Here is a 21,130-nt window from a genome sequence, read left to right as displayed (position 1 = left end):
ATAAGAGACAGCAGTGTAGTCTGTACACTGTAGAGTGTAGGCTACTCAGTGTAGTGTAGACTGTAGACTGTGTAGTAGGGCATAACTGTGCAGTGGCCAGTGTGCAGTGTACAGAGTTTGGTCACCAAAATTGATTAGGTAGCTGGCCTATTATTAGCAACTAGGTAGTAAGTAGCTAAGGCCCATAACTTTTAAAGCATTGCAGATAATTTGTCACTTTTAGTTTTAGTGTCATTACAGTTTACTCCCTTATTTGAATTTTGAAAGGTAAAACTAGAAAGATATGTTACCATCAGTTCTAGAGAGACTATCAGACTAAAGCACTAAAAGTAAAAGCAGTGGTTTTAAACCTGCAGGCTGCAGTGGTTGGGAACTTGGGACTTGGGCAAGCATAGTGGCAAAGCAGAGAGTTTTTTAGACTCTCCCTCAAGTTTATTTTTGAGTCCTATATGTAGACCATTAAAGTATCCTGGATACCAGCATTATCATACTTAAGAAAATACAGGGCAAGCATGAAAAATTTATACATTAGGGCTGCAACTGGTGCTTTCCCATCCCGCCATTGCCATGGTTACATATATATATGGCATGGTAATACTTTAGATTAAGTGCATCCAAAAATAGGGTGTTTTTTTTCTTTAATTAGGGTAAATGCGGTATATTCCGACATCGTAGGTAATTCCGTCACGGCATCACCTCTCCAGCTTTTCCTTTATATTAAGCTTTGTTTTAGTTCCATTGTCATTACAGTTTACTCCCTTATTTGAATTTTGAAAGGTAAAACTAGAAAGATATGTTACCATCAGTTCTAGAGAGACTATTAGACTAAAGCAGAGGTTTTAAACCTGCAGCCGCAGGCTGCAGTAGTTGGGACTTGGGCAAGCATGAAAAACTTATAGGGCCTTACCATTAGGGCTGCAACTAGTGCTTTCCTGCCATTTCTGAAACTGCCAGATTTCAGTCAGATGAATTACCTCCTATGTCCTATCTAATTGTTAACAAAAGAGCACAATCAATCCACAAGATTCCAAATGTATTGAAAACTTGTCACGTTTGAGCTGCAAGATTTCAGAAACAAATACCTAGCTAGGAAAATTCCAATCTCAATCCTGGACTAAGTGGACTTTGGAGTTTGGGGTATGACCACAATCCACAAAGCACCTATCCCTGCCGTCAAATGGGGTAATAAGGGTCAGGTGGGGTAAATTGGGACAGTCTTCTATCATTTTGTCGAAATGTTGTAGCAGCTAAACTAATTGAATTATTATTGCAAAACTAAAAATAGTACATAGTGTAAAGTTCCAACATTTTCCCTATCTGTGCAGTGTAATGCAAGTTAAGAGATCATACAAAATGATACAATTACTACCTCTGAAAAATCCCTGAAAAAAGTTTGAAAAGTGAGAGTTTGGAAAAGTACCTCTGCTAAGGTCTGTAGCAAAAAAATATATATATATGTCATATTAAGAAATTTTACTTGCAAAAAAGTTGCACGCAGGTGTTAGCTTAAAAACATGATTGCAAGTATTTGCATAGCTCAATCCCCAAAAAATGACAGCTGTTTCTGCAAGATGGAGTAATGAGAGACACCCTACAGAGTAATACGCACACGAGACACTTTTAAAAACACATTTATAGTAGAATCTTGTTTAGCAAAGGCTTCATGTAATTAAAAAATTGATTAACAACAAATAATTTTGATTATATTTACCTTGCTCAGCAAAAAATTTACTTAACAAAAAATTAATGCATCATGGGACATGGGTCATCACAAAATTATGCATAGAATGTCTGTGTCATAGATAGAATTGTGCACCAGACAACATGTAATGAAAAGTAATTAACCTAAACTATCATTTATTTCTCCAAAAAAATATGATGATTGTCACTAATATATTCATTTCTGCACAGCCTTTTACAATATTTTTTTGTTATAGCGAATTCACTAGACCTAATCAAAATGGTGCAAAATTACCTGCCCAGTCCTTTAAGCTTACAGATACAGAAGAAATGCTATACGGCTGCTGCTATGAAGCTTGCAGTACACAAAGTTGTTGTCAATGCTCAATGGCATGTCCATGGATATGGTAATATCACATCAATAAAGAAAAATCAAGTACATTTCACAGAAATGTCATTTATTCCACATCTACATCATCTACAAAGGAAGAAGAGGATTTCAGAGTACTGTTAGTAATGAATGAGTAGTCAAGTACACTCTGCATGTTTCAAATATTTTAAAATTAAGTTTTATCTCGTGTCCAAAATCTCATCGCTCCCAGCCCCCATGGGTAATTTGGGATGCTTTCCTTTTGCGTCTGGCACCTTACAAAATACAAATAGCATATAGACTTTTTTGGAAATGCCATGCTATAACCCTTGCAAAGACCTTTAAAATGAGCCTAAACTTGTATATTAAATATTTCATGGTAAGAAGTCATTACAAGAAATGCTCAAAATTGCCTTTCATTACCTACCCCTTTTGATGGTATGTTGACTTTTTCAATTTGTGGATTTTGAGTAGATTAAGTGCAATTATACATTTTCTAAAGCTTTAAGTAATGGTATTGATATGAAGGAGGATTATTTACCTAGGTACCGTACTTAGGATTAGTGACTCCAACTTGAAATTGATGAAAAAAGTCACCAATGACCTTCTTGGGCATGTTGAGCAAGCAGTTATCTTTAGTTAAACCAGTATACCGTAGTTTTTTTAGTGCAATCATTTTGATGAAAGAGTGATCTGCTTACAAATGGGACTAAATTATTCTATAATCAAGATATTTCATAAAATACTTACCTGACTGCTACTTAGGTTATGTAAGCAATATTGTTTAATTTGTTAGAGTTCACATAGCTCAGAGCAGTAAAAAACTATTATGTGGTTACTGCTGTAAAGTTGATAACTATTAGGGGTGGGACTGTGGTTCAGAATTGATTGATGGTGATTGAGTTCATTTATGTTTGCACTCCAACACAGTTGACTGATGGTGAGACTATGGCGCTCAGTTGACTGATGGTGAGACTATGGCACTCAGTTGACTGATGGTGAGATTATGGCACTCAGTTGACTGATGGTGAGACTATGGCACTCAGTTGACTGATGGTGAGACTATGGCACTCAGTTGACTGATGGTGAGACNTTGCCTGGTTAACGACAGCTTAGATTTAGGACGTCTGTTTATTTTAGCTAATGGAATCTGGGGTTAGGTCTGGAGCTGTCTCTTATACACATCTAGATGTGTATAAGAGACAGTGTTTGTACCATGAGTTAAGTGTTTTACTGCCTCGCATAATTCTGTGCCCATTGATATATAACTTACATGCTTTTGTTTCTATTTGAAGGTTTTATGGCCTGTGGCTGTGTGAGGTTACAGGTTCATGCACCTTAAAATGCACCATGAGTGACTTGGGGCTCAATGATGATGATGATGAGTATGTTGACGTAATTGAAGATTTTTCATACACGTATCAGGGACGGAACCACAGAATTTACCGAAATGAACGCTACTTGGTGCTTCAGAAGAGAACTGATTGGTGGCAGGTAAGTTGTATATACCATTTGTAAATATTTTGCTTATCAAAGCAAATTGATACCGTACTGTTCACAAGCAAATTCAGACTGATTATTTTATTGTAATTGGATGTGAACTTTGGTAAAGTTTGCAATTAAGGGTGACATTCTAAAGTTAAGAGATCCTGCAAGGTGGCCATAGAGTCTGGGTAGTTGCAAATACAAATGTATCATGTCCAACACAAACATAAAGCTTGGTAGTTCAGATATTTCTTTATCAGCAAGGAAACTATTGCAGTCTGAGTATTGGACAAAATTTGTCGTTACATTGGGTTATGACAAATTTTGAAGTACCCTTCGAGCTGACTTCTTTGACTGAATTTTGCATCAGTAATGTTACCTATAATTAATTTAGCTACAACCAGGACAAAAAATTTGCATTGTCTTTTCTTTCTCATAAAGCTTTCTTGAGAATAATTTCAAATTTACGTGAACCCAAAAATGGCATTTTGTATTATATTGCATGCATGGGGACTGCCTACCCTTCAGACAAGGGCTCTAAATATCAGATATTACAGAAGCCTGGAGTATAGGGAGACTTTATTTAATACATGTCTGGTGCTGCTGATGGAAGCTAGGAAGTATTGGAGTCATGACTGTCATGGTGGGAACTTTTTCTGTTTTTGACCACATGGTGTGGAATGTCCCTGCTGTCATAATATTACCTATAGTTTGAGTATGGTTTCCCAAAAAGGAACGAAATTGTTATGAATAAATGATATATTTATGTTGTATATTTGTTTCATTGTGTGTTGCTACTGAAATTCTATCTTACAGATTGTTGACACAAATAAGAAGGTCATCTGGGCACCCAAGTCATACCTCCGCCTTGCTAAGATCACGACGCAGCAGAAGAAAGACACGTTGAAAGCAAAGTTTCAGCGATCTCCTGAGGTGGCTGCAGGTCTCGGCAGCAGCAGCAACTCTCCTGCGCTTGATGCAGAGCAAGCCCGACTCCTTGCGTGGTTAAAACAAGACCTGGCACAGGACTATCAACGTTCACTACATCAGAAGCAATATACTGAATCAGAATCTTTACAATCAAATCGACAAAGCTTGAAGAAAAAGGAAGGTAGGTACTCTAAAAAGGATATTAGCCATCCTGTGCCAAACACCTACACACTACCACATGTTGAAATCAAAGACACTGAGGATTCCAGCAACTATCAAAATAGGAAGAAACCACAGAAGATAACAAAGGAGGATATCAGTCGGCCTATATTATTTTCTCATTTTCCTAACTCGTTGCAGCAAACTCCAGCACTTGTTCCTGGGTGCCGAGAGTCCCAGTCAAATGCCTCCTCAATATCTGACTATAACAGGAATCCAGTTGATGCCTTCCTCACTCACAGCAATGGAGGCTCAGGCAAGTCATCTCGCCTGAGCCTGTGTGAAGGCAGTGTCTGCAGCTCTGACTCCTTAGATGACATTATAGAAGAATCTGATACTCTTTGTAGTGGCAGATTCAGTACAATTGAACACGTGAACTCGGAGTATTCTAGTCGCAATGTTAAGAGCGGGAAAGCTTCTAGTGATGAACAGCTTGATAGTCCCCCTAGTTTTATTGATCACATGTTGAATAATTCATTGTCATCCAGAAATAGATCAAATTCTGTAGATTTCAAATCTTTATCTCGAGATCGGTTTTATGCGGACGCTAATGACAATGTGAAGAAAAGTATCAAAGCTACCGATGATGAGCGCGTCCTACGGCGCCGGTCGCTGGTCATGGACGAGATCAGGCCACAGAACAGCTCCTACCCACGGACCGTCACTGACGACATCGACGTGTCACACTGGATTGACTCTCCTCCACCATCGCTCCCTCCAAAGAAAAACAAAAGCAAGGTCAACAAGAGTAATTTGCTAAGTGACACTTCCAATCAGGAAATCATGAGGCATTTACAACCTTTAAACCAGCATGTACCACAGCCTGAAACTCATGGTGATCTTGTCAAAGATGGTACCTATGACGGCAGTAATTACAGATCTGAGCATTTTGCCTATGGACAAGAACCTCTACCTTTACTGCAAGACAGCAAAATGTTGAGTTTTGTTGGCAACCAGGCAGGTCAATTTAACGTAAAGGAACAATATCCTGCTTCATTAGAACATTCCTCTAGAAATTCTGCAGCTCTGACAGGCGGATCTGCCTGCAGAATTGCTCTCACCAAGACGCTGTCACAGGAGGATGAACCTGGCAGCCAGAAACCTCCCCTGACGAACACCATGTCAAGAAGTTACACTTGCATTGGTACGTTCTCCAACTCGGAGCACAATAAACACAATCCTGCAGCTGGAATAATCAATAGAGGAGATGACTTCAAGAGATCTTTCAAAGAGAAATCTGAGGCATCAAAGCGCAAGGGAAGCATCCGCAATTTCTTCTCGAGGGGAACTTCGAAGCAGGCTGATCCCAAGAGACGCGAGTCAGTGCCCCATCCCAATCAAGATGTTGCAGTTAAAGTTCCTCAGGTATGGTATAGTTTGAATTATTTTTCATATTAATTCAGAAAGTTTATCTCTTGGGTTTTGAAATCAAAAGCAAAATAAATTACTGGTTCCTGGATGTCTGTTCCTGTTGTTTTATTTTAATCATTGTTTTATATACCGTATTTGAAGGGTGCTTGTCTTTATTGTCTACAGGCTCCTGACACTGGTGTGCAGACAAAACTGCCTCCTAATATCTATCTTCTAAACTGCTGCACTTCTCTTTAAAATTATCTAATATCCAAATGATAAAGTCTCGGATTCTAATGTTTGAAACCAACTAATTTGAATAAATTATAAACTTCTTTCTCTCTTAAATAAATTTCATCTGTTGCAGTGTCCGCCATCTCCCAGCCCGAAACACAAGCCCCTGCGAGAGCTTCATGATGAATGGGTTGAGTATTGGAGTCCTGAGGACAACTGCTCTTTCTATTATAACAGAACAACAAAAGAACACAGAAGGAAGCCTCCTCGTAAAGTTCAGCAGAAACACGAGCATTCAAATAATGTGAGTAAGCTCAATTATGAGACATAACTTGCAGGTCAAAGGCTGGTATATGAAGCTTGGTTTTATGTTTTACATTTTTTATTCCAATTAAAAGTGATGTTTGATGATTTGATATTGATTTTTTGAGGTTCTCTTATAAATTAGTGTATCTATTTTCAATTAAGTTGGAGCAAATAATTCATATTACTAAGCTCAAATTTTCAGACAGTGTTCTTGACTTGAGCAGGACCTGCAAGCAGATGTCGGTGAGCGCCCTAACGGTGGAGGCGCGCCTGTATTGGGCAACTTCATCACTGACACTATGGCCCCCAACCACGATTATTGGGGCCAGCGCAGTCTTACGCCCTCCTCAATGACCAGCAGCGGAAGCTCCTACGTGGAGCCTCTTCTCGTACCGCAAGCATTCCAGCAGTCGCAACATCTGCGGCCGCCTCAGCCTTCGTCCATAGACAGCATATCTTCCAGTGCTAGCTCAGGGGGCAACCACGCCAGCTCTGACCTGTCTCGAGGCCATGCAGAAGCCAGCAACTCCAAAGCTCATTTGATGCCACAGACCAATCAAAATTTGAATTTATTGTCAGCACAGCATCACTGCAATGGTGCTTGTCATGATCGTACCATGACAGGTAATGATCCAGGCGCCACTGAGGACCAAATATCTGCTCCCAACTTGTCTGGTGACACACCAAGTTACGTGTGGCAGTCGCTACCAGCGCAGCAGCACCAGCACAGCCCTGCGCTGCCTCCCCGGCCTCCTCATGGGGCAAAACCAACGTCATCTGCCGACCCTTCAGGTGGTTGATTGGTCTGCTCTGCTGCATGGGGGATTATATTACATTGTTTGCTGTAACTAGGTTTTTGCTACTTTTCTGCACTTTGTGGTTAGATCTTGGGGCACGCAATTTCAGAGACTATGTAATCTCCCACATGCAAATCCTGTCATCACGAACCTAATGCTGTCGCGTGAACAGCTTGTTTTAATTTTTTGCGCCAGATAAGATATTATAACTAAATTTATTCTCACATTGAACCATGCCCGGACTTATTTATATCCAAAGTTCTGAAACGCAACTCGTGCCATAAAGCTTTGCTTGTTTCTGAAGGCTTCTTGTTGTGCTGCTGGCTTCACTGTGTCTTCATACTGAACACTCGACAGAAATTCCCGTACACTATTCAATTTAGTTTAGTTTTTCCCAAGTTCACCGTTTTGGAATTAATCCACATCCCATTAAGGAGAGCATCCATCAGCTCATTTTGCTATGGTGTAATTTTATTTAAAGCCACAATAAGCGATTCTTGAAGTCCTGACCAGTCAATTATGACGTAAATTTGTTGTTGAGATGTTCCGCACCTCCGATGAAGGAATTTCTGTTGCTTGTTTTGAAGAAAGACTTGTTCTTCCACACAGAATTTGATGGAGCTGAAATTTTCAGAACTTTTATTGTGCGTATGTATACTCGTACAGTCGCCCCGTCTCTAAAGAAGGGATTAGTTATTTTGTGCTTGCATTTTCCCTCGACGGTCCTTTAATTTAAGTAAATGTGGCGCGATGTCCATTTGAGTTGTCATCTTGGCAGTACTTTGCACTCTATGCTATCGTTGATATTGAAGCTTGTTGACAAATCTGATAGCCCTTAACAGGTCTTGTGTCGAATGCGGGGATTAATCAAACCTTTTCTATCCTTTTGCGGACTGCCTCATGAGGTCATGATTATTAGAATATGTTTCAAATGCGATCAGGAAGTGAACTTTCAAATTCCCCCGTATCAGTTATATATTCAACTATCGGGTACCTATGCAAAGCACCAAGACTGTTGAAATTATTTAAATCCTACTTGTTAATGTATTTTAGACATCTTATATTCTTTGCCTCTAATTTGAAATCGTTCAATTTTGTTCACATTGCTTTATAGTTTTTCTCAAAAGAATACATGTTGCAGACACGATCAACGAAACGGACTGCGTGAGGGAAGCCCTGGCCGACGTTCACATCCCCAGCTGCTACGAGAGGGAGGAGGACGACGTGTTATTCACCAACAAAATAACTGGTGAAAAGGTGAGTGACTTGCTGCTGTATGTGCGTGATGATATGTGAGGGAAGTGACGTTGGTGAGTGTGTGAGGTGAGTGTAACTTACTCACGACCTGAGAGCTGCGTGCACCAACACACTCACGACCTGAGAGCTGCGTGCGCCCTAACAATACGCCAGTAGATTTTGCATTTGAATGCCGGTGCTTTTTAGCTCAGTTTTGTATACTCAGCCTCTTCCCTATCAGGATAACTAATTACTATTGATCAGGAACACTAAACACACTTTTTGTGCCAACCGGTGGGTGTGAACACAAATGACGTATAATTTAAATCGCCGCATCAGTACGCAACGAGTGAACCCTCTTAGTTGCTGCTTTTTGATAGCAGCTTTTTGATATACAATTGACGCTTAATACTAATGCTTAATACTAATGTAATACTGCTGCGCTACTTGCTACTGCTGTACTACTGCTACTGCTGCACTACTGCTACTGCTGCACTACTGCTACTGCTGCACTACTGCTACTGCTGTACTACTGCTACTGCTGTTCTACTGCTACTGCTGCACTGCTAAGTAGTAACTGCTGCTTTGTTGCTACCGCACTTCACTGCTGCACTACTGCTACCGCACTTCACTGCTGCACTGCTGAGTCACTGCTGCACTGCTACGTAGTCACTGCTGCACTGCTGAGCTGATCACTGCAGCAGCTGCTGTGGTGCAGTTATCAGGCAGAGATAGCACAGCATCCTGTGGTGCTGGTGCTGCGTGTGGCCGGCAGTGTGGTCAGCACAGGTGCCTGCTGGAGGAGGGCGCCGTGCGCGACATGCCGTAAACCCATATTGTGTTCTATTGACAATGCTATTAAAATAACGAATAAGGAATTTAAAAGCAAAGAAAACACCAAGCAAATTCATCATATCGATATTGAAAATGTTTAGAAGTCCAGCTCCATCTGGACTCCGAAACGTTTTCAATATCGATATGGTCAATTTGCTTGGTGTTTTCTTTGCTTTTAAATTCCTTGTGAACTTGCGATATAGGCAGACTGATAATATAAGAAGTATAACGAAAGTCTGTATAGATATTAACTTCTGTTTGTTTCCCGAAATAAACTTTATGTGGTTGAACGTTTAGCTTGGTTTTTTACGTAGTGCATGGTGCTTCTGGTTAAATTTCGACGCTTGTGTATTGTGTTTGTAGTCAAAGATTCAATTGTTTTATCAGATCGGTGATTCCACAATATAAATACGCGTTCTGAACGCCTATATGACTAATGAACGTAGATATCGCGACAAGTGAACCATTTTTTGTGGCGGTTAATTAATGAATATTTTAAACTGAACTGCTCCCTTATCGTGGGTGTGGAGACGGAGAATAATACCTTCATACTCATTGATTGCGGTGCCAGCTGCAGAATTTGAAATTTGACACAAATTGAACCAACAAATATGATAGTTTCCTCAACGCTTGAAACCGCCAATTCGAAAGTTAAGAGTTGGATAATTAGCTCAATCTATGATTTGTACCAATTTTGTATCTAATTGAATCGAGTTTTTTGATATGGTGTAGGCAGAGGCAGCAAAGTAGAAGCGATTTGTCCACCTCAGTGTTTGCGCTCATTGCAAAGGCTTCAGAATTATGTCAGTGGTCCGCAATTTCCGGTTCGTTGATGCTCGATATTTCTCGTGACGAACGGGGACTTATGGACGCTGAACACTCACATTCATTGCCGAAACATCATCCGCCATTGACACTTTTTGACTTCGGCGATTAAGTCTTCATATATTGAGTTGAAATAAGTTAAAGGAAGACGAGTTTGTCGAAAAGTTATTAAGAGTTTTCAAGGTCGTGCTATGCAATATCTGCTATCGATCAACTGACTTGAATGGTCACCAGCGACGTTCAGTTAAAAGCGTGTAGCACGTTGAGAAGATGTTATTCGTGATGAAATTGATTGTGATATGAAGTTTTTCCCTCCCCAATATTGTTCATCCTTCAGAATAATATAAAAAAATGACTTTACAATTTAATTCGTATTTTGAACTGCGTTCTGATGTTTCAAATTGAATTTTTTCGTTTGTTGTAAAAGTGAATAGGTAGCGTTATTGGACAATGTCTTCCTGTCATATTTAGACTGACAAGCTCAGCAAATTTAACCCCGTAACCATGGAAGCTGTGGACGTTCAAGTGCGCAGGAAAGCTAATCCCAGGATTAATGAAGTGGCGATTACTTCCCCTGCCGAACCCGGTAAGAACTATCCGGTGCCCGGGGTGGGTGAGAACGTTCGTATCTCATGCAATGTTGCCGTGACGTACAGTTTTGCTGAGCCTAAACGCATGTCTTCTTTTGGATCCGTGAAGACCTCCACCTCACGGGCGTGCACTCTGCCCAACGCTGCGCTGCTGCGACCCCAGCATTCCATGGACGACCTCCTATGTTCCGTGGATGGTTGTGACTCAGCATCATCGTTGTCAGGGTCCTTGTCCCTGGGAAGGAATACATCCTTGGTGCAGCCAACGCGTCGCAGAGACAAGCTTTGGAACGCCGTGCACCATCGCAGTCACCGCAGTGAGACAGCCGATCCTAAATCCAGCTTTCTCTGTCACGACTGCAAGGACTGTCCACACGATGGCAGTGAAGTACATTTGCATAAAGTCAATGATGGCTCGGAAGTATTGAAAAAGCTGTCACCTCCTAGCAATAGTTTATCTCTAAGACACCAGATGCTCAAAGAGCTAGCTTCTAAAGCGGCTCGTTTTCGCGAGCGACGAGCTCTGAAGGCGTCTTTTTCTGTGAGCGATCCTTCCCCATCCGCTGCACGGAAGCTGCATAACTCAGATTCCCGCATGTCGGTCGACTACTTCTCTGCCAATTATGAACAACAAATACCACTGCGTTCAGCCTCTGAAAACCACCCAGGACTTGAACCTGACGCACACTTGCGTTCGTCTGGCGTGCCTCAAGTTTATCCAAGTCAAGAGAATCTGCCTCCACAAGAGCTACGAGAGGATGAAGTCTCTACCGACTTCTCCCCTCCTTCGTGCATCGCCACTTCGCCTATTAAACTTCCGGAAATATTTCGGGGTTCCTCTTCTTACCGTGAATCTCCCGAGCCGTTGTATGCTAACTGGTCGCCTCAGTACTTCAAGTTCGGTCCCGGGGTGCGTTCTTCGTCGTTTTCAGTGATCGATGAAGCTTCACAAGTGATGGAAGAGAAATCTATCGCTTCGAGTACCGAGCACGTGGATGTAGATAATGTATCATTTCAGTTCCCTCCTCCTAACTTGCATAGAAAGAAACACAGTTCTGAGACGTCGTACTCGCCATCTGGCGACATCACGAGTTCACCGGCGTTTGGAAGCAGTGCGTGTCTGTTACATAGCCTGGCGTCTGATGTTGTTGGGACTCCGCGGTCTGAAGCTCTCATGCATGCGTCGACTTGCTGCTCTGCTGTCGTTTTGAGCAATAAATTCTCGGTAGCGAGCGACGCGACGAACGCGTCTTGCAGCAACGCAAGTCCGCGGGCCCAATATTCTAGTGCGTCAACCCACCAGATTGGATTTCCAGCTTCCCCGCCCTCTCGTGACCACAATACTGCCGACAGTGCTGCGACAGAGGTATCTTTAGGTTCGATTTTAAGGTTACTCAAGTCTTTTTTCTTTATGTATTGTGTTGCGCAAGCTGCGAACCTGACTTGAAAAAGTTTTGGTCGCAATTTCGCTCCTGCAGCCCAACTTTGTAAGCCTCGAGTCCTCGCAAAAAGGTAGGTTACCCACCAACTCAGACGGCTCTATCTCCGCTGCCTGCTGCAACTCGCTCATCCCGACACATCCTTATCTTATAGTCTTCTCACTCTGATTCTTGTAACATAAAAGTAACATTGGTTAGTACTAATTGTCCAGCATTTTCTCTTCACTAAGTTAACCATTTTCATGACAATTTATCATTATGCTTATTTTAATGCTGGCATTATTGAGTCATATTCCTAGGAATTTTCGTTACCTAACCATAATGTTCATTATTTAATGAATAAGTTGATTAAAATGATAAGATCAGGCTGACTGAAATGGCCTGTTCACAATGGCCTAGCCCCTTATCAGTTAAATTGTAACTGATAAACTATGTAAGACTGTTGAATTATTTAGGACTGCTAAACTATGTAGGACTTTTAAACTATGTAGGACTGATAAACTATGTAGGACTTTTAAATTATGTAGGACTGCTCTCTTAAAACTTAACTTGAATGGAGCTATGTTGTCAAGCATGGCTTCTTAACGAGCTTGCTTTGATGCCATCGTATATAATGGCTTCTCGTAACGCTGATGGCAGTTAATCATAACTCATAATATGTGCCGGCTTAAGTGCATGTGGTCTAACTTGGCTTGTTTGTGGCTGCAGTGGCAGGCGTATAGCACTACAGACGGCAGAATTTACTACAACAATGAAAACCATGGATCCACCTGGACTCTTCCTGACACTTCCTCGCACCATCAAGACCGGGTGAGTTCACAACCATTAAAAACTATTAGATAATAGTTGTGCCGGTGTGGTTGTCGTGCACAGAGTGTTTTTTTATGTTTTTTTCGTGCCTTGGTTCTCATTTTATGTCGACCTCGAGTGAAGGGTCGACAAATACTCTCATAACCGAGGCCGGTTGACGATGTTGCCTCGAGTACTATTTCCAGTACCTCGAAATCAGTACCTGGCTTCTCCAGGGTGTTGTGTAATGCAATGAAATTGTTCTAGCGGGTCAGCGAGCCAGTGATGGTCGTAGAACTCCCAGTCGCATTGAGTGCCCGGAAAAACTGACCTGTGAACGATGAATATCGATCGTTCACTAATATTCATTATTCTATGCTATCATTTGTTCTCATATGCCTTTTTGTTCATTCTGGCGAAATTATTTTATTACGTCTGGCGAAGCTGTGCTTTTAACATTTAAGTCAGACCTGTAGCAGTGGGAACCACGTAGGACGAGGTCAGGTCTGAGCGGCTGTGGGTCGAGGTAGTGAGTCGTGTCCCGCCAGCCCTACAGTGAGGTTCTACACTGAACTCACCTCGCTCCGTTGCTCCACTAGCGATCTTGTGCCCTAGCGCTAGTTACTGTGGCTGTGCTCTATATGCTCCATCAAGCAGTGTAATGTCAGTCGTGCTTGTTCTACTATTTTATTCAACCTGTTGCTTTTAAGTTTTCTTTACTGGAATAAACGGCAAGTTTTACTCGTGTAACCGAAGTTTTAATGAATGAACATCCCAGTGCAATAAAGTGAACTTTTACAAGATAGTTGCCGGCGTTTGGCCGTGGAGTATGTTTTTTTCGTGCCTTGGTTCTCATTTTATGTCGACCTCGAGTGAAGGGTCGACAAATACTCACATAACCGAGGCCGGTTGACGATGTTGCCTCGAGTACTATTTCGAGTACCTCGAAATGAGTACCTGGCTTGTCCAGGGTGTTGTGTAATGCAATGAAATTGTTCTGGCGGGTCAGCGAGCCAGTGATGGTCGTAGAACTACCAGTCGCACCAAGTGCCCGGAAAAACTGACCTATCTCCCCCCCCCTCCCTAGTCGCGACTACCAGGATAGGCAATTACAACTACAACAACATGTTGCATCATTGCCCAACTTGGTTGATGGAGTCATCGTCGTCATCGCCTTTCAATGACGTATCTTAGTCTTCTCCAACGGGCCTCGGCCACCGCGGCAATTGCTTTTCATGAAGATGATGATCAGTTTTTGTATGTTATGGATACATGAAGCAATGTTTTGTATGATGTTGTTATTATGGAGAGTGAGCAGCAGGCTGTCTTGTGCTGCAGGTCCCCGCTGGGGACGAGGCTCGCCTGCAGGACAACCAAGAGGCGCCACCCGAGTCCCCCATCACGCCAGGGTGTCCCGTAAGACATTCCTGCTCCGTAGAGAAAATAACATAACTAAATGGGAGACCGCTTTAATTCGTTAATTTTTTCATTTGCGGTGAATGTTGAAAGTTGCAAATGGCGGAGAAAATAATAAACCGAATTTCAGACTGATGAATTATTTTTTTAACTCATGTTCATCGCATGTAGAAGTCGTTTCAAATATTAGTGAACAACTTGAGAAAGTTATTTTTATGTCGAAAAGTTTGTCGATTTTACTCCGTTTGCGTTAAATAAGAATTCTCCAGCCTAGAAAGTGTCTTAACTAAATTTCTAACCTCGTGTAGTAAATGATAATTGTGTTGCATGCTCAGGGTGACTCAGGCGTACTTCACCTGAAGGAGGGCTGGCTGCAGCGTACGCTCTACTCCCGCGAGCACAAGAAGGTGCGCAAGAACTGGACCTCCTCCTACGTCATCCTCGCCCTCAGGAGTCCCGAGGACGGCATGTTTCTGCCCTCGACCCAGGCGGGCGGCGACTCCCCTCCTCTGGCTCGATATTTCTTCATTTTCGCCAAAAACCCTGATGGCAAAAAGGTACGTTGCCTTTTTTATTCATTTTTGTTTCTTTGTTATGTTTTTGAGTCGCCTTTTTAGCACATTTACTCATTTATGGAAAAAGGCGCTATTGTGCTCGCCATGTCAGTCTGTCTGTCTGTTCGTGACTTCACGTTTTCGTCGACGAGAAAATGCGCTCTCTGTCACTCACTGCAGTGAGTACTGAGTTATATATTTTTATTTATTATTTATTTTTGTTATATTTCCGAGATATTTTTCTTCTGATCGTTTCATGTTGAATAAAAAATTTTTAAAATCATCGTCGTGGAAATCAATATAAATAGAAGAGCCTCAATCATTAACATCTTATACAAGTGTCTTGTGCGCGACAATTAGTTCGTTTGTTATTAGCATCTCTATTCTTCAATATTTTGCCTGTTAAATTATATTGCAATGCCATATGCCGCATTGCCCAGCATTCAGCTATATGCTGCTTTTAGTGCTCAAAGATCATTCCGGAGTTTTTCAAATTTAATCCTATATTTGTTTATTCTCCCGCAAATTATACACCAACTATTGTCTAGTGATATGTTACCAACTACACTAGAACCCAACAATGTAGCTATTATTAATACTAGTATGTAATACCAGTAATTGTTCAACTAGTATCTAGGCTACTAATGCTGTAAACTTGTGTGCTGTACAGGCAAGCTTGAGGGAGCACTTCGAGCTCCTAGAACCCGTAAAGATCGCCCTCGGTGACGACAAGAACAAGAGCAGCAAGATCAACGTCCTCTCGCTCACCAACGCTGCTGGCACTGAACTGCTCCTCCGCAGTGATGAACTCAGCGTCATACAAGACTGGCATGCTCCCCGCAAGTCACGGCGCAGCGACAACAAGGTGGCAGCAGAAGGAGAGTTCGATGGTCTATCCAGCGAACAGCGCACCATCCGCACCAAGCTCCTCGACTTCATCAAGCGACGTCCGCCTGCCGAAGTTCTTACCAAGAAAGGCATCATCCGCGTGAGTTGTGTTGCGTACTTGCTTTGTTTCTTGGTGCAACTTCATTTTTTCCTAGCAACACTACATTTCACATCCGATGCAACACCACATTTCACTATTTTTTGTTTAAGTTTGTAGCTTTTTCTCGGTATTCTCTCTGTGATAATTCTCGATTGTAAGTCAACAAGCATGTTTCAACAAGTGGGCGATTTTTCCTCACAGGATTCAGTGTTTGGCAACAGTATTGCCGAATTATGTCGGCAAGAGAAGACCAAAGTTCCATTGTTCGTCTTGCTCTGCATAAAAGCCATCGAGAACAAAGAGTGCAACCTCAAGACTGATGGACTCTACAGAATTTCTGGCAATGCAGCACGAATACAGAGAATCAGATACGAGGTGAGCTGAATGCCAGTTTGTGCTTTAATTGCAACAAGGCTCCTTATATTTTATTAATGTAACAAATATGCTGTTGAACACAATGTTACATTTGTACAAATGTGCTGTTGCACACAAATGTTTTACATTAGTTGTTACATTTGTTAAGCACAAATGTGTGTAACAAATATAATCAATCGTACAATTAACATCCAAATTCTAAATGCTAACCCGCCCGTATGTTTTCAGGTTGCCAAAAACAACTACGAAGTTCTTAATGAAGAGAAAGACGTCTACAATTTGTCTGGGGCGTTGAAGCTTTTCTTCAGAGAGCTGCGGGAACCTCTGGTGCCGTTCAACGCTTACGACGCATTCATCAACTGGAGTAATAGTAAGCCATCTTTACTCCATCATCATCCTTAATTTACCAAATGATGTAAATCCATCATTTACATCAGCATCCATAATTACTCCATCATCAACTGGAGTAATAGTAAGCCATCTCATCTGGCTTAGCTCTATTCACATCAAGTTTTTCTGCTGAGCTCGGTTAGGAAAATATACTTTATTTATAATCGCTACCTTACATTAATAGCTTGAAGTTTTTCTGCTGAGCTCTGCAAGGAAAATATGCTTTATTTATAATCGCTTCATTACATTAATACCATGGAGCTCTGACAGCTCTAACAATGCAGGGTGCAGTTAATGACGGCAATTAGTAGAAAAGTTTAACCCCCGCAGCTAACAATTGCTTGGACCTTACTAGTAGTTAGTACTAACGGGCTTCCTGTCTACCTCTTACTAATACTAACGGGCTTATAGCGTACCTCTTACTAATACTAACGGGCTTATAGCGTACCTCTTACTAATACTAACGGGCTTCCTGTCTACCTCTTACTAATACTAACGGGCTTCCTGTCTACCTCTTACTAATACTAACGGGCTTCCTGTCTACCTCTTACTAATACTAACGGGCTTTCTGTCTACCTCTTACTGATACTAACTGGCTTCCTGTGGGATTATAAAGTGATTATTAATGAATTGCTTGCACATTTTCCCCTGCTTGCCTCATCATTGGAGCAGAACTTGCAAGGTAAGTGCCAAAGTTTCCACCTCTTGTTTGATTAGTTCTGTACATGGCTCTGACTTGCTCCTGTGCATAACTCTTTCTGACGTAGTTCTTTATTCTTTATTCACACAGGAGCATACAAAAAAAATTCATAACAAGAAAATGTCAAAAAATTGGAGAAAAAAAATACAAAATGCTTCCATGCGAATGCCCATATAAGCTAAAAAGCTTCACAGGCGAGTTACAGATTTATTAGGATGCTATTACCTAGAATTAGCCCAGGTCTCGGATGGTTTATGGTGAGATTTTGTTGAAGAAATTGTCGTGTATGGTATTTTTAAAGCATTGTAATATCGTGAATGTGTTGCAGCGCTACAGCGGGGCGGCCGACATCTTGATGAACTGCAAGCGGCCACCAAGAAGATGCCTGTAGAGAATTTGGAGACCTTAAAGCTCCTTCTGCGTCATCTGAAGAGGTGAGGACATCAAGTTCTCTGTTCCTTGCACTCTATTGAACTTGAATTGTTCGTGATATATATTCAGATATATTCTTCAAATTGTTTATCTAAAAGTTCCTGTTCCTTGCACTTCGTATTAAACTTGAACTGTTCGTGTAATTATTCAGATATATTCTTCGTGTTGTTTATTTAATGTTCCATTTGATATTCTAGTTGTGAAAGATGTACGTTTTATTTAAAATTATTGAATTCTTTCACCCCATATAATATATCTGGTGAGAAGTTTTTGTTAGTGTTAGTATGAATTACGAAGAATTAGTCTTCTGGTATGGCTGCCTGGTGCACCAAATACATCGTGCTTAGAATAACATTGATGATCGTGCTGTTTTTATGATGGATGCAGCAGCAGTCATTCCAACAAAAATTCGTTCAGATATTGAATCCGTCGATCGCGAGCAAAAATGCAGTGAAAATCAAACGGGTTCTTTTCCACTTTATGTCTTCTTATATTTGAATTGATATTAACGATTTGTTTTTTTTTCAGACGAGCAAAAACAAAATAGTAGAACTAAATAGGTTATTCTCAGGTGCATTATATCTTGAAATTTCGGTCCAAAATTCAAGATATGTCTTTTTTTTTCAGAGTGTGCGAGCACAGCGCGCACAACCGCATGAGTCCTAAGAACCTGGCGATTGTGTTCGGCCCCTGCCTGATGTGGCCGCCAGAGAGCACGGCAGGGCGCGACCTCATGTTGGAGGCCATGGTCCACAACGTCGTCGTCGAGGGACTCCTCATGCACTTCGAATGAACTTCTTCAGCCTTCATTAATTTCTGCTTAATTTTTAATAGATACCTAAATTCAAACCAAGCTGTCACGCTTACATTTCGTCCGCTATTAATCGCCAATGAACCATGTAGCCTTTGTCGGATAGAAGAGTTGTTATGTGAGAATATTCTTCTGTGGAATTTTTTATTCGTTCAAGTGCTAGTATTCCTGCTATCAAAACGTCATCCTACAAACCTTACTTAGTCAAGGGTGTAGGGAATTTAAGTTGTAAAGTCAAGTAAATGTTGCCTATATGTGCGACAATATTGTTTCTTCCCTAATCGTATTGCTCATGAGATGCTAATGTTGCAATGGTCGTTTGATGGGACTTTGTTGGTGTAGATAAACTAAAATAATATCTATGATAGTCTGCCTTTTATTTGCTTGTCATTGCTAAGAAACGACTCGTCAGAGTCTCTATGTTCCTCGTTGTTTCGATGACGTCATTCCGTTGACTGAATTGCAATGCTCTGCTAATCAGTCTGTCTAATTCAGCCAATTATAATGTACCAATTTTGATTCAAATAATGTATAGAGTATTCAACTATTATCCTGCTTGATAATGATAATATATCACTGCTTCGAAATAATTACTTCCATATAATGAAATAGTTATAAATATGAAATTTCACTACGAAATTGCACATAGACATTATTTATATGAACTACTTATCTAAAATTAAAAGGAGAGATGCATGGGCGTCACCATCGAACACAATGTTCTTAATTTAAGTCTTTGATTGTTGGTAAACGTTGTCACGATGTCGAGTGTTCATTCCCTTGAAGGGATTTAATTGTATTGCTTGAGCTCCAGCTTTGTTGGCTATATTTTCTGTGCTGCTTCCTTCCTTCTCAATGATTTACCATTGCAATCGCATTGTTATTTGTTGCAATCGCTTTTATCTTGGCACAGTGTCAGTGTGGTGCTGTGAGTGCCAGTGTGGTGCTGTGAGTGCCAGTGTGGTGCTGTGAGTGACAGTGTGGTGCTGTGAGTGCCAGTGTCGTGCTGTGAGTGCCAGTGTCGTGCTGTGAGTGCCAGTGTCATGCTGTGAGTGCCAGTGTCATGCTGTGAGTGCCAGTGTCATGCTGTGAGTGACAGTGTCGTGCTGTGAGTGCCAGTGTCATGCTGTGAGTGACAGTGTCGTGCTGTGAGTGACAGTGTCATGCTGTGAGTGACAGTGTGGTGCTGTGAGTGCCAGTGTCTTGCTGTGAGTGCCAGTGTTGTGCTGTGAGTGCCAGTGTCGTGCTGTGAGTGACAGTGTCGTGCTGTGAGTGACAGTGTCGTGCTGTAAACAACAAGTTTGATATGCTTTGCGGCAGCAATGACAGTGGCCGTACTGTCACTATACTTGCTATGCACCTTCATTATCATGCTGCCTGGCTAGTGGACTTCTCTCTCCCAGTGTTGGCTGTGCCGACTTCCACTCTTTTACTCCTGGCTTAGTTTATTGCCTTGTTATGAATCTATTTATTTTGTGAATCTAACATGGTTCCTGGCTTAGTTTATTGCCTTGTTATGAATCTATTCATTTTGTGAATCTAACATGGCGAGTGTTTTCTAATTCTATATTAAAAATTTCTTGACGTGCGGGGATATTAATTGCGTCACTGATCACACCCAGCCAATAGCGTTCCTTGAAATATTCTACTTAATGCTGAAAATGGGAAATTACACATCGCTTAGTCGCTATGCAGAAATTCGATTCAATCTCTGGTAATGATCATTCTGTTGTGTTCAAAAATTATTTCGCTACCAGCAAAGCAGCTTATGGCTTTGTCTGGTTGTAATTTTCTGTGTTCATTTTGCTAAGATTTATTCATTAAAGCGTGTCAGTTTATTATGTCATTCATGTGGCGCTTTCATGTGGCTTCATCCAGAGACATAGCATGTCTGGATGAACCACAAGATCGCTTGAAAGGCTTTCATGTACTTTGTTTTTGAGCCCTAATCATAAGCAGAGTTCAGGTATAACAAATGTTATCCTCTCTGCCTGCGTTAGTTGATGCACCTGGGTGTTTGCTTGTTCTTCTGACTAAGTAAAATTCTGTTATTTGTAACCGAAGTAACATGTATTTCGGCGCCTCATATTCGTGTGCTGCGTGAAGTCCATTTTGTAAGTATTGCCAAGTTATCCATATTGCCAACTTGTTACATCTACCTTCGTATGTACCCATATTTTATGAATACTTTATTGAGTCGTACGAGTACTATAACTTATTATTTTTGAGGAGCTTAGACACTGTACAGAATATCGTGCGAACAGAATGTATAAAACATTGTATCCTTATTGTTCTGCTAGTAAATCTGTTTAATATGATAAGAAGGTGGGCACGCCTGTGTTATTAGTTAAGAGAAATGCTTAATCTTCAGAATTGAACA

At 41.2% G+C, this 21,130-nt stretch overlaps 1 protein-coding gene across 1 annotated transcript; it reads left to right on the top strand.

The window, feature by feature from the left end:
* Positions 1 to 3,295: 3,295 nt before the first annotated feature.
* LOC108683283 lies at positions 3,296 to 20,219 on the top strand. The gene is made up of 13 exons (XM_018172585.2): positions 3,296 to 3,544; positions 4,352 to 6,049; positions 6,402 to 6,572; positions 6,799 to 7,366; positions 8,513 to 8,628; positions 13,004 to 13,105; positions 14,423 to 14,500; positions 14,836 to 15,057; positions 15,725 to 16,042; positions 16,244 to 16,417; positions 16,646 to 16,787; positions 17,836 to 17,941; positions 18,567 to 20,219. Exons 1-13 carry the CDS (start codon positions 3,401 to 3,403, stop codon positions 18,730 to 18,732), a joined length of 4,005 nt encoding a protein of 1,334 aa, XP_018028074.1. The 5' UTR covers positions 3,296 to 3,400; the 3' UTR covers positions 18,733 to 20,219.
* Positions 20,220 to 21,130: the final 911 nt, after the last annotated feature.

The sequence above is a fragment of the Hyalella azteca genome, unplaced genomic scaffold (assembly GCF_000764305.2).
Source record: "Hyalella azteca isolate HAZT.00-mixed unplaced genomic scaffold, Hazt_2.0.2 contig220, whole genome shotgun sequence".
Lineage (NCBI taxonomy): Eukaryota > Metazoa > Arthropoda > Malacostraca > Amphipoda > Hyalellidae > Hyalella > Hyalella azteca.
This window is presented reverse-complemented; position numbering and strand designations above follow the sequence as displayed.

Coding starts and splice junctions, on each gene's coding strand:
- LOC108683283 (XM_018172585.2), top strand. CDS start 3,401: ATGAGTGACTTGGGGCTCAATGATGATGATGATGAGTATGTTGACGTA. Junction 6,573..6,798: donor AACACGAGCATTCAAATAAT/GTGAGTAAGCTC, acceptor TGACTTGAGCAG/GACCTGCAAGCAGATGTCGG. Junction 8,629..13,003: donor ACAAAATAACTGGTGAAAAG/GTGAGTGACTTG, acceptor TTGTGGCTGCAG/TGGCAGGCGTATAGCACTAC.